This window comes from Thalassophryne amazonica, chromosome 10 (assembly GCF_902500255.1).
Source record: "Thalassophryne amazonica chromosome 10, fThaAma1.1, whole genome shotgun sequence".
Lineage (NCBI taxonomy): Eukaryota > Metazoa > Chordata > Actinopteri > Batrachoidiformes > Batrachoididae > Thalassophryne > Thalassophryne amazonica.
Window position 1 is genome coordinate 57,369,505 of NC_047112.1, and position 16,492 is coordinate 57,385,996.

The 16,492-nt window shown below is 40.3% G+C and overlaps 1 protein-coding gene across 1 annotated transcript in view; it reads right to left on the minus strand.

The window, feature by feature from the left end:
- The window catches only part of kdm4b (lysine (K)-specific demethylase 4B), a 169,569-nt gene that overhangs the window by 87,164 nt on the left and 65,913 nt on the right, over window positions 1–16,492 (minus strand). Inside the window, 2 exon segments of the mRNA XM_034179170.1 lie at window positions 14,677–14,814; window positions 15,884–15,987. Coding sequence (XP_034035061.1) covers window positions 14,677–14,814; window positions 15,884–15,987 — 242 coding nt within the window.

A 16,492-nucleotide genomic window follows, 5' to 3' on the forward strand; every position in this document is an offset into this window, starting at 1 on the left:
AAGCCATCACTTGACCCAGCTATCTTAGCTAATTATAGGCCAATCTCCAACCTTCCTTTTCTCTCAAAAATTCTTGAAAGGGTAGTTGTAAAACAGCTAACTGATCATCTGCAGAGGAATGGTCTATTTGAAGAGTTTCAGTCAGGGTTTAGAATTCATCATAGTACAGAACAGCATTAGTGAAGGTTACAAATGATCTTCTTATGGCCTCAGACAGTGGACTCATCTCTGTGCTTGTTCTGTTAGACCTCAGTGCTGCTTTTGATACTGCTTGACCATAAAATTTTATTACAGAGATTAGAGCATGCCATAGGTATTAAAGGCACTGCGCTGCAGTGGTTTGAATCATATTATCTATAGATTACAATTGTTCATGTAAATGGGGAATCTTCTTCACAGACTAAGGTTAATTATGGAGTTCCACAAGGTTCGGTGTAGGACCAATTTTATTCACTTTATACATGCTTGCCCTTAGGCAGTATTATTAGACAGCATTGCTTAAATTTTCATTGTTACGCAGATGATACCCAGCTTTATCTATCCATGAAGCCAGAGGGGACACACCAATTAGCTAACTGGCAGGATTGTCTTACAGACATAAAGACATGGATGACCTCTAATTTCCTGCTTTAAACTCAGATAAAACTGAGTTATTGTACTTGCCCCACAAATCTTAGAAACATGGTGTCTAACCATATCCTTACTCTGGATGGCATTACCCTGACCTCTAGTAATACTGTGAGAAATCTTGGAGTCATTTTTGATCAGGATATGTCATTCAATGCGCCTATGTAACAAATATGTAGGACTGCTTTTTGCATTTGCGCAATATCTCTAAAATTAGAAAGGTCTTGTCTCAGAGTGATGCTGAAAACTAATTCATGCATTTATTTCCTCTAGGCTGGACTAGTGTAATTCATTATTATCAGGTTGTCCTAAAAGTTCCCTGAAAAGCCTTCAGTTAATTCAAAATGCTGCAGCTAGAGTACTGACGGGACTAGAAGGAGAGAGCATATTTCACCATATTGGCCTCTCTTCATTGGCTTCCTGTTAATTCTAGAATAGAATTTAAAATTCTTCTTCTTACTTATAAGGTTTTGAATAATCAGGTCCCATCTTATCTTAGGGACCTCATAGTACCATATCACCCCAATAGAGCGCGTCGCTCTCAGACTGCAGGCTTACTTGTAGTTCCTAGGGTTTGTAAGAGTAGAATGGGAGGCAGAGCCTTCAGCTTTCAGGCTCCTCTCCTCTGGAACCAGCTCCCAATTTCGGATCAGGGAGACAGACACCCTCTCTACTTTTAAGATTAGGCTTAAAACTTTCCTTTTTGCTAAAGCTTATAGTTAGGGCTGGATCAGGTGACCCTGAACCATCCCTTAGTTATGCTGCTACAGACAGACTGCTGGGGGGTTCCCATGACGCACTGTGTGTTTCTTTCTCTTTTTGCTCTGTATGCACCACTCTGCATTTAATCATTAGTGACTGATCTCTGCTCCCAGCACAGCATGTCTTTTTCCTGGTTCTCTCCCTCAGCCCCAACCAGTCCCAGCAGAAGACTGCCCCTCCCTGAGCCTGGTTCTGCTGGAGGTTTCTTCCTGTTAAAAGGGAGTTTTTCCTTCCCACTGTCGCCAAGTGCTTGCTCACAGGGGGTCGTTTTGACCGTTGGGGTTTTTCCGTAATTATTGTATGGCTTTGCCTTACAATATAAAGCGCCTTGGGGCAACTGTTTGTTGTGTTTGGGCGCTATATAAATAAAATTGATTTGATTTGATTTAATCTGCACCCTGTACACACAGCTGTAAATGGTTATTAGCCTTGGCTGGGAAAGGAACCTACATCAGACTGGCGTCCTGTCCAGAGTCAGACTCTGCTTCATGCTACAGAATCTGGAGAAAACCACCGGAGTGAATGGCTATGGGATGACACAGGATTTACTTACATACTTAGACTGGTGTAGGTGTGTTGCTATGGATACTGAGAAGAGACATAAAAAGAGGAAGCCTAATTTTAAGGCTGCTGACATACAACACACTGTACAGCAGGGTGGGCAACTTGTTCCAGAAAGAGCCAAGACGGTACAGGTTTTCTTTGCAGCCATGGACTCCACCAGGTAATTTCACTGATTAATATCACTTTGAGCAGATGGAATCAGTTAATCAGTGAAATTACCTGGTGGAGTCCATGGCTGCAAAGAAAACCGGTACCCTCTTGGCCCTTTCCGGAACAAGTGTCCACCCCTGTATAGTCACTGATCCCCTAAGGAAACAGGTTTTTAGAATAATATTACTTTGACCAAAAGCTTGAAAGCAAACTAATAGAATTACAATAATACAGTAAAACGTGCCTAAACATTCATCGTATAAACCGGACATTCGCACTCACTGGGGACATGCAAACATCCCAATGGTTTGTATGGTTTTCCATGTAATAAACACCGTACATAACAGTTTGTTTTTTTTCGCTCACATCGTACACATCGTCCTGCCCCATTGTAATGTATCCCAATTAAAAGCCCCCACATATACTGGGCAGAGTATCTGGACGTGCTCAGTAACAGAGTTGCGAAATGAAGGTCAGCCCTGACACCCGTCGATTCAAGGAAAGTGGGTACCCTATTTCCTTGATTAAAAGACTGGGCGTTTATTTTTTTTTGCAAATCGTGCTCAGCACGAGACCTAAACAAGGCAGGACATAATTTAAAGCCGTTAATTATTATACACAATGCTGCTTGTTGCCTGCCATAGTATGTTACTACTTTGTTGTCTTTGCTTGCTAATGCTGACAAATTATGCTGTATTTGTTGTCTTGATTATTTTTTCCTCTGAGGTGCGGCTACATCCAGAGATGGGTGTGGTGTCTGTCAACTCTCCTGTCCTGTGCACAGCAACATTTCCTGTATATTCGTTTTGTGAATTGTTTTGTAATTTGTGTTAGTAGCACGGCCCAAGCAGAGGGTCACCCCTTTGAATCTGGGCTGCTTGAGGTTTTCCTCACCACTGTCACCTGTGTGCTTGCTCTGGGGTTGGTAAAGTTAGACCTTATGTAAAGCGCCTTGAGGCAACTTTGTTGTGATTTGGCACGATATAAATGAAATAAATTGAAATTGGATCAATATGCATCAGTCACAAAATGAAAACAAAAGAGTGACAAGGAAGGAAGAAAAAGTCTAGTGGTGAAGTCTAGCGGTGTAGATTTTAACATCTGTACTGGGATATTTGTTTCTCAGTTTGTTTTCCTCAGCTCACTAATCAAGACAAAAATGGTGTCCAGTTTCTGAAATATGAAGATTTACTGCATTTAGTTTACATCGCTGTTAACTAAATACCTTTGGAATTTAGACTGCTGTTTATGGACATATCAAGTTTTAATCTCAACTTTACAACCAAAATGCATTCAATTAACATTAAAAAATTTAAATTCATTAATGAATATAGTTAGTTACACTCCACCATGTCCAGCATCTGTTTGGCCACAAAGTACACAACCATCACCTGGTCAATCAATAGTCAATGGCAATGAATGGTTGGAGGAAGAAATGACAGATTTACAACCACACACCTGTCTCAGCGGCTGGATCTTGCTTAACAATAGACAGAGGCGATTGCATGGGAGGCTTGCTGAGGGGGTGACGGCGACTCTTTTTAACTTCGGTTGGCATCTTCACCTTAGAGTAGTATGCCTAATTAAAATCAAAATAAGCACAAAAGTTAAACATGCTACCCTTTCAAAACCAAAAAAACAAATATCACCACAAGCGTTTTTTTTTTTTATTTGCAACAGATGAACTGCAATATGTTGAAGTATAAGAAGTATTATTTTCTATTCATTAATATGAAAATATGTGGAACTGAAATATAATTGGCTTATCTACTCCACAGGAGTTACAACTGTTCAACTTACACTTAAAAAACGCACAGCACTTTTCTTGGAAATATTGTTCACAAATCTGTCTAAATCTGTTAGTGAGCACTTCTTTGCCGAGATAAGCCATCCTACCTCACAGGTGTGGCATATCAAGATGCTGATTAGACAGCATGATTACTGCAGCTGGCAGTTTTGAAATGTGCAGTTTCACTTGGGGGGGGGGCCAGTCAGTATCTGGTGTGACCACCCACCATTTGTCTCACGCAGTGCAACACATCTCCTTCGCATAGAATTAATGAGCAGCCAGATGCCATCGAATGTGTGCATTTGCCCACTCAAGTCTGTTATGACAAAGATCAACTGCAGTCAGGTCGAGACCCCAATGGAGGATGACAAGCATGCAGATGAGCTTCCCTGAGACGGTTTCTGACAATTTGTGCAAACATGATTTGGTTCTGTAAACCGATTGTTGCAAGCAGCTGTCCGGGTGGCTGGTCTCAGACAATCTTAGAGGTGAACATGCTGGATGTGGAGGTCCTGGGCTGGTGTGGTTACATGCTATCTGCGGTTGTGAGGCAGGTTGGATGCACTGAGAAATTCTCTGAAGCGCCTATGGAGATGGCTTATGGCTAGACAAAAGAACATTCACTTCACAGGCAACAGCTCTGGTGGACATTCCTGCAGTCAGCATGCCAATTGCACACTCCCTCAAAATGTGCAACATCTATGGCATGTGCTGTGTGATAAAACTGAACATTCCAGAGTAGCCTTTTATTGTGGCCAGCCTAAGGCACACCTGTTCAATAATCATGCTGTCTAAGGAGAAGTGCTCACTAACGTTTGAGACACAATTGTGAACAATATGAGAGAAATGGGTCTTTTGTGTATATAGAAAATGTGTTAGATCTTTGAGTTCAGCTCATGAAAAATGGGACCAAAAACAAGTGTTGCGTTTATATTTTTCTTCAGTTTATGTTGTCAATGAGTTACTACACTGAAAACTCTCCACCACCACCCCCTTCCGCCCACACACACACCACACACACACACACACACACACACACACACACACCACACACACACACACACACACACACACACACACACACACACACACACACACACACACACACCACACACACACACCACACACACACACACACACACACACACACACAGTGGCAGGACAAACATTTTGCCAGTCATTGCAAAAAATTCACTGGACAAAACTCATCAGCACTGAGGTCCTAAAGGATCTTACCTGGGCAGGATTCACATCCATTTTGACATCTGCTGTAACGCACTCTCACTTGAGGTTTTGAACATCTGAAACAGCCTTTGAAATGCCTGCTGATGGATGTTGCAAATTGTTCAAATGCTTCCTCAAAACCAGTCATGGGATGCTGGAAATTTACACTTTTCTTTTGCTTTTTCTGCTTCTTTGTGTCCATGTCTTCTGTTAAGTCCTGTAATTCAGCTTCAGGATCTTGTGCTGGTAAACAGAAAGGAAAGGGGAGGAAAGGTTCAGAAAGCGGCTCAATGGCTAAGTAATTAACGGAATAATTTGAAATGTTCCATCAAAACTGGGCTTTACAAACTATATTGATAGTATGATTATTGTTGTCAAATTTGGGTAAGGTTTTTTTCTTCGCAAAGCAATCTTGACATGTTTTACCTTTTTGTGCTGTTGTGCCAAAGAGTCATCCTAGCAAATACAGATTACATATTTCAGATAACCATATTTTCCAGAGTATATGATGTAGTTTTAACTAGTGTTATAGGTCCTGCAACGTATACTCTGTGACTTGCAACAAAAATCTGAAATTAAATAGCTGATACTAGACCAAAGTGTGTGACTTATACTCTGGTGTGACTTGTATACATATTTTTTCCCCTCTTCAAAACACATTTTTTGAACAGGTGCAACTTATACTGCAGAAAATATCAAAAATATCGGTATTTGAACGGCTTCCTTTCATCAAAAATTTTTAACTTCAAGACAAAATGCTTTATGCTTACACTATATTATATTATGTGAAATTTTATCAAACCATTTGAGTGTCCGCTATTGCATTTTTAAAAATCAAAACAAGGTTGTACTTAAATTATAACCCACACTAATGGCCCTAAATTCTGATTATATTATCATTTAATCTGAGTCTTGCACATTAGACATTAAATCCACTTATTTTCATGTCAATTAAATCTTTTTAAATCCAGAATCTGTGGCATTAGATGCAACAGTTGTAAAGGGATTTGTTAATTAGAGGCTTGGGAGGATTTGCAATGCCTTCTGTAATTAACAGACTGCCATTACACTCACTCATCTTCAACTGCTTACTCCATTAAGGGCCACAGAGACTGGAGCTATTCCAGCAATCATTGGGCATGGTGCGTGGTACACCCTGGACACGACGCCAGTCTGTCGCATGGCCACATATAGACAAATACATTCACACCCACACACACACCGACGGACAATTTAAAGTTTTCCAATCCACCTAACCGGCATATCTTTGGATGTGGTAGGAAGCCGGAACACCTGGAGGGAAACCACGCAAACACAGAGAGAACATGCAAGAACTCCACACCAAGAGGCCACAGGTGGGAATCAATCCTATGACCTTCTTGCTCTGAGGCACAGTGCTAACCACTAATCCACCGTGCTGCCCACATTTCCATTACTCATTTCATAATGACTTATGGTTCATCAAAAAAGCCCAAAACTGCTACACACTCACAACATTATTGGTCTTATTCAGTGTCTGTGTATCTTGGAATAAGTCTACAGCTGTACTTGAGGACTGGAACTGCATACTTCCCATCCTCTCTTGGATTTTAATATTAACAGTGGAAAGAACCACTTAAAACACACACACTCACTCACTCACACTCACCATCTTATCCAAGAACAGGTGTGGGACCGTTAAAACTTTCTTCCAAAATCTATCATGATGTGTTCCAAAGGGTTGAGCTCTGGTGACTGCAGCATATCACTAACATTTTTATTATCACCATTCCTTCAGGTAACCTTTGTTCATTGTGGGTCACGACTGAGGATGTCTGTTGATTTGAAATCATCCCCAACTGGCTCATTCTGCTCACCTCTAAAACTGCAACTTTAGCAGCAGCAGCAGCCTCAGCAGCCTGCTGCTCTCATGCTCCATGGCCTCCAGGGTCATCATAGCTCTCTGGCCTAAACGCTCTTCTCTCTCCCGCCTTCGCTGGGATTCACGCTCTTCCACCTGAAGCTGGTATCAGCAGCATTCAGCCTCAATTCCCTCCTCTGACAGTACCTTCATCTCTTCGTCTTCAGACGGCGATACTGCTTCATCTTCTGCAATGGCCCTGGGTTGTTGAATTCCCGTTAATATCAAATTTTATAACAAGAACGCACAAAGAGATTTCATACTTTTGGGTCAGCAAATTATAAACACAGACACAAAAGTTCACCAGAGTGAGACAACGTAGGATGAGCTCTCACCTCCGCAGGAGGTTGGATCGATAGGTGACACGGTGCTCTTTCCAGCGCTCCAGTCTGGGCTGGTAAGCTCAGTGGGCTTGAGATGGTCCACCACTGTGGTGTCCTTTCCCTGTTTCCACAACTCATACCGCTCTGGTTGCAGACAACGTACAAACACATCCATGGATATCTTCACCATGTCCTTACGGCAGGAACACTGGAAACAGGACAGCAGAGAGAAGAAACACAAACACTGGATGTTAGAGCATGGGAAGGCTGCAAGGAGTGCTAGAAACAAAACCTGTACCCACAGTAACCAAAACAAAGTTCCTGCAACACAATTAGCATTAACACCAAAACCATTAAGGTAATTTTTAGAGGATAATCTGCCACAAGGGGATGATCACTCCGCATGTCACATGGAGAGCAGGTGTGATAGGCAAACGCTGAGCTTTTAATCCACCGTGACATTGGATCCTAATGGAAAGGCGTTTCTGAAGCATTATGGACACTCAAAGCTACACTCAAGTCTACATGACACTTTTTATAAGTAGCAGTAAACTGTAGAATGCAGTCTACCAAACTTGTGTCACTGAGTCTATACTTAATGTGAGAACTCACTCATAGGAAAGACATCTTAACTGGATTGTATACATTAGTGTCCAACTTTAAGGCACTATAAACTATTCACTATCACAAGGTGTTGCACCAGCATCTCAAATCAAACATCACCATTTATCCCCAACCTTACCTCTGCTGCATCAAGAAACACCAGTTAGAGCACTTTTGAAGCTTGAAAAACCTCTCCATCTGACCTTTGTTTAATCTAGTCTTGACTATGTTCTTGGTAGGTTCTTGCACTAAATATGCACATACAATCAGTGTGGTAGGGGTGTCGGAAAAAAAAAAAAAAAAATCGATTCACGTCCGAATCGCAATTCTTATTTATTACGATTCTGAATCAATCCAAAATGTCCAAGAATCGATTTTTTAAAAAGCATTTTTTAAAACATTTTCTTACTTACTCGCTGCGTGTACTGTTTGTCAGGCAACGGCTTCCGTACTACAGCGTCCCCACGAGGGGGAGGGGGCCGGCGTGCTTCAAACACTCGTGAGCTGCAGAGTTCAGTGGCTGTAGCTTAGCATGACGGATGAAAGAGCTAATTCAGCCAGCACCGTCTTTGCTGAAGGCAAATGTTTGGGCGCATTTTGGATTTTATTATTTGCTGCGTAAGAAGGAGCTTGACATGACTTATGCAGTGTGCAAAATCTGCAAAATGAAAGTCATGTACTTCGGAAACACTTCAAATCAGCAAGCCCACATGCTACGTCATCACCCGCAGCTAAAAGAGGGGAGCAGCGGTCGCTGCCGACTACTGACCAGCACGTCGCTAAACTGAACGAGCAAAGCAGATGAATAAATTTACATCTAGAATCACTTGATTAACCTTGTAAAGCTGCATTTCTTAAACAAACATTTTTAAATAATATAACTATTTCTCAGAGCTCTTTGAATCGAAATCGATTCTGAATCGAATCGTCACCCCAAGAATCGGAATCGAATTGAATCGTGAGTTGTTGAACGATTTCACATCCCTACAGTGTGGCACTTAAAACAAGGTGGAGAAAAGCTCTGATACAACACACAGAAGGTAGCACCCCGCTTCATTCTCTATGCAGGACACCGTTATGCCAGTAAGCCTTTACATAGATGTCCTGGACGACGTGAAGACAGTCAGTTTTGTTAGTTTCATGCCACTAGGCTCGTAATCTGACATTTAGAAAGTATTAACACCAGTAGATTTTAAGTTGATTTAGTTACAACAACAAATGCATATAGGGCTGCAGCTATTGATTATTCTATCGATTAATCAAGTATTCGGATATAAAAATGTATTTAATTTGATTAATTTACTTAAGCTTAATTTAACAGCTATAGCTGACAGAGAAAATGATAAGTCCATTTAATGAACAACCAATTCAACTTCCCATAAAAAATAAACTTTTATTGGCAGACATTGGTGGCATAATTTAACTGGTAGGTGCTTCTTTAAAGAAAGAAAGGGAGTCCATTAAGTGGCATTGGCATATTCTGGATCAATTTTCAAGATGACAAAAAAAGTTTACAAAAAAAAAAAAAAAACTTAAAACATATTGCCATATTAGGCCTGAAAGAAGTTTCTGTTCAAAGTATTTTAGACATAGGACTAGCAGGTTAGGTGAATTAGAAACTTTATCATTGTCCAGTTCTCCCTTGCAAAAGAGATCTTGATCTCAATGGGACTAACCTGGTTAAATAAAGATTAAATTAAAGTGGGAGGGGAACTGTTGGCCTTTTAATACTTGAAAGACACTGGACGAGAGGATTTAGTACTGCTATAATGGACTGATGCAGAAGGTGGCAGCAATGCAACAATAAGAAAGCCGGCTGCCATTAAACGCCACAGAAGAAGAGAGGGTACGTTTGGTTTATGTCACAATAGTGCGTTTTGAGGTCGGAACACATACCACAAAAAAAAATGCACAAAGGTACTTACTTTACTCATATTTGTTGTCAGTCTGGCTAAATCGTTGGACTCTGACCCACCGATTGGGCAGCTAATCTCGTTTCCTCAGCAGAGTGTAAGGGGTATTTATTTAATATCAGGGGAGAGCATTTCTGCATTCACAAAATGCCGCAAAAAAAAGGGTGCATAAAATTACTTACTTTACTCATTTGTTGTCAATCTGGGTAATAGTCAGACTAATCTCATTTCCTCAGCGGAGCGTTCACAAGACAAAAACAAATGTGTTTTCGTCATGACAAGCGGTCAGCGCCATCTCCGACCACCAGATAATGCCGGCACAACTGAATAACGAATAATTTATCGATTCTTAACGATACCCATCCTACTTGCAATCACTAATCTAAATTAAATACTTTTGTGAATGTGACATTAACTTTATCTACTGGGTCTGTTTGGCAGGCACGGAGCATACAGTGGACGTTGTCAGCTCAGGTGCTGTAGCATGAAGAAGTGATGTTATGGAAGCTAATTCCATTTGCAGTACACACACTGTACTGTGTTTTGCTTTTGGTTTAATTGATAATGGTCCCACACTTTCGACAGTGACGTTTTCTCTGTGGGTTATTTTGAGCTCCCTGACGCTCACAGTTTTCATCTCCGTCCATCTCTATTTTGCATTCCGCGCTTTGCATACGCGTTACGGCGTGCTGTGCATGTATTGCGCACATAATAGTGAATTAAACGAAGCCTCGCAGCAGAGAAATTTGCCTCGAAACATTTTAGTAATCAAATTACTCCAATTATTCGAGGAATCATTTCAGCCCTAAATGCATATATTTATATCCCACTTTGATTTTTAAGTTAAGAAAGATAATGACTTCACTCAGACTCAAAACTGGCAACCACAACCAAATGAGAGAGCAACATTAATTCTGCATTAGATAGGTTTTTGAGTGCACAGTAGTGTGTTCTAAGTACAGTGATAATGCTGACAATTTGTCCCATATTGTGGCTTCACAATCAATCAAATTCTCTCAACTTTTAAAGTGACTGAGTCATTAAGGTAGATTAGGATAAAAGAATGTGTTTCATTTAAAATTAAACTACTTGATCACCACCATATTCAATTCAGGCCTCAACATGAATCTACAAATGCAATGAGATTACAGGTCAATAACCATTCAGCAGGCATTATGGTAAGAGAGCTATTAAGTGAATCCCCAGTGCTATCAAAGACAACTCCAGCATAAAAAAAGTTATAGAAAGAGGTTTGTAATAGAGGAAAGAAAATGGAGTGACGAAACCATGTGGAGACAAATAGAGGCAGTTGATGGCAATGAAAATATAACATTTCACATTTTCTTTGTGCCGTAGTCTGATTATTTTTCCTGAGTTGAGCAAGAGTCTTATGTTCAATTACTGGAAACACGGCAGCTCGCCCTCCACAGAAAAACAATATCCTGACTACATCTCATCGACACACCTTGACAGAGGGAAACATTAAAATATGGTGTCGAGTGAAGGGACGTGAGAAGTGGCAGGGCAGAGGAGAGAAAGTGAGTACTGCTGCTGGTGACTGTTATAGTTGTGAAACTTTACTGAAAACAAAACATCAACATGGTGGGAACCAAGAAAAAAAAAAAATACAAACATGGGCCATTTTTCCATTTTAAATTCAGTATAATTACCCATTTTAATAAACTGTTTATGGGTTATGAAATTATTTTCTGGTAGGCTCAAGAAGTGGGGCGGATCTACTTTGTTTGTCAAAACATAATTAAGAGGGAAATTCATGTGATGATGCATGGAACTTCACAAAATAAAAACGTGTTCTGAGCCCTTAAGAGTACTTGGGTTTCTAATGAAGCCCAAGTGTTGCAGCCACATAAACAGGCAACCTGGGGGATGAACGACGGATGTGCCAAGTGCCTAGAATGACAAGGAGGTTAGAGACTGAGGTGACCAGCAGCTACAAGACAAAAAATGTTCCACTTGCTTTAAAGGCTTGATGATAAATTTAAGATTACAGTTATACCCTTTCCATTATTTATACAGTAAACTCATTGAAACCGCCATCGTATATACTGGATATTCGTACTCACGAATAAAAGCAAAAGTCCCAATGCTTCTGCATGGTTTTCCATGTTAATAAACACCATATGGATTTTCACTCACATCTGACAAAACATCCTGTCCGATCGCCAATTATTTTCATTAAAAAACCCCCTCCCATATACCAGACAAAGCAGTCTGGACGTAGCCAGTAACAGAGGTATGAAATGAGTTCAGCACTGACACTCGCTGATTCGGGGAAAGGGGTACGCATTCTTTGAGTAAAAGCCAGGCATTTATTTTTTTCAAACCATGCTCAGACCCAGCAACTAATTCAGGGCGGCGTTATTAGCAAAATGCTGCTTGCTGCCTGGACATTAATATAGTTTAAGTTTCACACATATGCCCTGGGTGTGACAAACCAAACCGCTTCAGATCAGAGCCCTCTGTGTGGTTGTGAACCCAGGCAACTGCTAAATAATGTAGGCCGCAAAGGGCTGCAATTTGTCACTTTTCTGATTTCACTCATTCCTTCCCCTCATATTTTAAAAGTTTTGCAATGCACACGATTACATTTCGATTATGGATCAAATGCAGAAATGTGGCGATGATCAGTGAATCGCGACCAACGCTCCGAAATGACGTAGGCGCAGCAGCACATCAGACTCAAGACGTGCTGCTGTGGGGCTCTCATCGGTCCCCCATCTTTTATTGTGAAATAATGCTGAATTTATGTGGAAATGATTGTTATACAAAAGCTTCAGACATTTATCGCTGAGATAGATGACTGCAGTGCAGTTTTAAGCAGAAACTAGGTGATAAGTGGTGCTCCGCTGCTGACGCTCAGAAATGATGTTGCTGTGGTCCGAATGACGCATGCGCAGTGAAGGCAGGGCAGACCAATTTTTAGGGGGGACAGTCAGTTGGCGACACACCATTCATTAAACGAGGCAGGCAGCTATTCAAGGTCAGGCATTTAATCAAGGAAACACATAAACTTAACTGGTGCTGGGAATTCCCTGTAGATCGTTCGGTGCGTCCTGACTGTAGCCAATCAGTTACATACATATAACAGGTTTCCGCAGTTTTATACAAATCACAGATTTTGGCCGTTTTATATACAGGGGGGATTTTGTCTGTTTTAATGGATTTTGATTATTAGGGACAAAATTCATTGGTCCACCGGAATAAATTATATGAGAGTTTTGCAAACAGTGCAGCCTTCCACCTAATGATTATGAGTTAGCGTTCACAGTTTAAGTAATTTCATCCTCATTAAAATGCAAATGCAGAATTGAACATGGTGTCTTGCATACTGTGCTCACAGGAGGAGGACATAAAATCTACAGAGATTTCATATGTTGGCTATGAGCAACAGGTAGCAAACCAGATGTTACACTGTTTAAAATTAGAGGTGACAGAAACTTTCACCACTTTCAGCTGTGAGCAAAGCAACCGGGCATCACAATGGCACTTCTCATGAAAAGTAAAACATTTTCAACATTTACCACTTGCTGTACCAACAAATGTAAATCAGATATTTAATCTTAAAGGATGAGAAGACATCGACTACTTAAGTGCAGAGGAATTCACTGGGATTAATTTATCACAGACAAGTAGCAGAGATGCCTCCATGAGCACTGGATTGGGTGCTCATGGAAGCACCCAATCAACCTCAACTGTTGATTCATAAATTACAAAAGGACATGAGCAAAGAAGAAGGAAGACTCAAAATGAGCAAGTGAAGGATTGGAGACTGTTCTTCTGCAAACTGGCCAACACACACACACACACACACACACACACACACACACACACACACACACACACACACACACACACACACACCACACACACACACACACACACACACACACACACACACACACACACACACACACACACACACACACACACACCACACACACAGGATGGAGCCGAACAAGAAAATTAAATGGAGTTAGGAAGAAAAAGCAAAAAGGGAAATTTCAAAATATTAAAATTTTATTACAGCCTAGTGCATAATTGTACAAAAACAACAAACAGGAGATGAAGAACAAAATGAACAACAAAATACTCAACATGATAGTCTTGTAAAACCATGGGATAGTTCTATTTTCAATGTAATTTAATGCTTTGACAACCTTTTCCAGAGGATATTTGATATGTAGAATATTTTTTTTTTTTTTTTTTGTTTTTGTAGAATTTTGTTTTAAATCATGCCAAGCCTTTGCCACTGTTTGATCACCTTCTGCACGTAGGAACCGCCAATACTATTAAAAACAAATCAACTGTTTAAATTACCTGGTGAAAACCTTTGTTTGTTTGTTTTTGTTGTTTGTTTGTTTTAAATTGATAAACCAGATGCAAACATCAGTTGAGGATTTTTGGAAAAACACAGCTGACATCGACTGATGCCTTCACCTCAGACTGTAGCAGGCAGTGTATACCAGGCTATGCAATCATGAATATTCTGAGCGACAACAGAAGCTGCACCACTGAAATAGCAACAATTCAAAACAGATAGCAAGTAGTGAACATTCTGAATATTTTGCAGGATGGGCACAGTCACTGCGATGGTGACAATAGCCCTGCCATGAAAAATCTGTGCTTTACACATCTGTGTGTTTTTTTTTTTAAGGACAGATGGAGTTGAAATTAATATGTAAAGCAACTGTTGCACAGTTTCAGCAAAGCACAGGATTATTCTGAGACAAATTCAACATTCTATCTATCTATCTCTATATCTCTCTATCTATATCTCAACTCACACCGCAACTAACTCACCAGAGCGGCCACTTTTCCATAGTCCACCCACCGCAGGGTGGCAAAATTTGTAGACTCAGCACAGTTAAAACCATGGTTGAAGCCAGCGTGGTAGCCGTAAGGAAAGGTAACCATAAACTCCCCTTCATTCTGGGTTACCTGTTCAAAAGAGGGGGGGGCAATATATGTATATTTATCCATAAAAGGCATAAAACAGCATAGATCAAACCTTTGTTGTGAACTTTAATTTTTCTTTTTTCGACATAAATGAGATAGCACACGATGCTACTCTGGACATGTGACGGGCACTGCATTAGGCTTAATAGATAAAGAAGTCCAACTTCACAGCGAAAAGAGAATAGTTTTGTCAACTTTTATGGCTTTTTTTTTTGCAAGCTTACTTCATCTGAACACTGCTGCTGTTTTACTGTCTTCCCACAAGCTTACAGTTAGTTAGAGAAAATTTACAAAAGAGGACAAGTGAAGTCATGCCCTGAACCTTCAACAGTGTATAGTCACTGTCGTGGTTATCAACTTTATTGTGAAGCAATCAAGAGACTCATCAAGGCAGACAAGGTGACAGACGTGAGGGTAGAAACTGGGGTAGAGGCTGAGAATGAGAGATTAAGTTACTCACCTTAAGGCACAGGTTCAGATATCAGGTCTTTTTTTTTTTTCCTCTCAAGAGGGTAAGAAAGTTTTATTTTTGCACATGAATCAGGAGAAGTACGTATGTAACAAGTGAGATGTTCACTGTGATAATGACACCCTGAGGGGAAGTGAAAAGATAGACTGAGTAGGGGGCAACTCTCTTATGGCAGCAGATAACTTTATATGCCTGATTCACTTTTCCCCGCACTCCAAATTGTCTTCATTTTGCACAGTGTGAGGGTTTTTACAGCTTACTGAATATTCATAGAACAATAAACAGAAAGGTCAAGAAATTTAAGTGGTGCATAATTTTTAGTGACAGAAAAAAAAATCATTACCCGTGTTATTAGCTCAGCCAATGGTTTATTACCATGTCAAAGCTGAGCCAATCACCTCATTATTCAAGTGAATCATGTTGATTGTCAATCAAAATTTGTTTCTTGCTCTTCTGAGAAAAACAGATTTTTTCCAATCACTGTCATTTATTAAGAATAACTGCTATTCCATTACGTCAGACTTCTCCAGTGGAATGAATAAGCTGTTACTATGCATCATGTAACGAGCAATTTTCACTCACCCTATCAAAAGGAATGCCATATTTCTTCAGGATGGATGGCGATATCAGAGTCATCTTGTGGCGAAGAAAAGCATCGCAGCCTTGTGAGCTGCCAGGAAAGAAACCTGCAGGTGAAGACAGTGAACAACAGACCTTCAGGCCATTTCTTTGACAGAAAATGAAAACAAAGAAAAGCATAGCACACTCAAAATATTGATGTCCTGCCGCTGTTTATTTCATAATAACGTTTCGGCCAAAGGCCTTCATCAGATTGCAGCTTCAGTTGTTCCCAAGTGATCCCAAGTGACCAAGTGATTGCAGTGAAGCTGCAATCTGACGAAGGCCTTTGGCCGAAACGTTATTATGAAATAAAACAGCGGCAGGACATCAATATTTTGAGTGTGCTATGCTTTTTCTTTATATTTGAGTTACTATTTCTGCATATGCACCTCAGCAGAGGATCTTGGTGTGCATTTTGTACCTATTTATTTAGAAAATGAAAGCATGTCATGAAACACCAAAATGTTAAGCATTTACTACACCAACACAAATCATTCACTACATAGATTTCACTACATTTCAGACCTTCTTAAAACTGTGTTCAGCTGAAAATAAATGTATTTTTAAAAC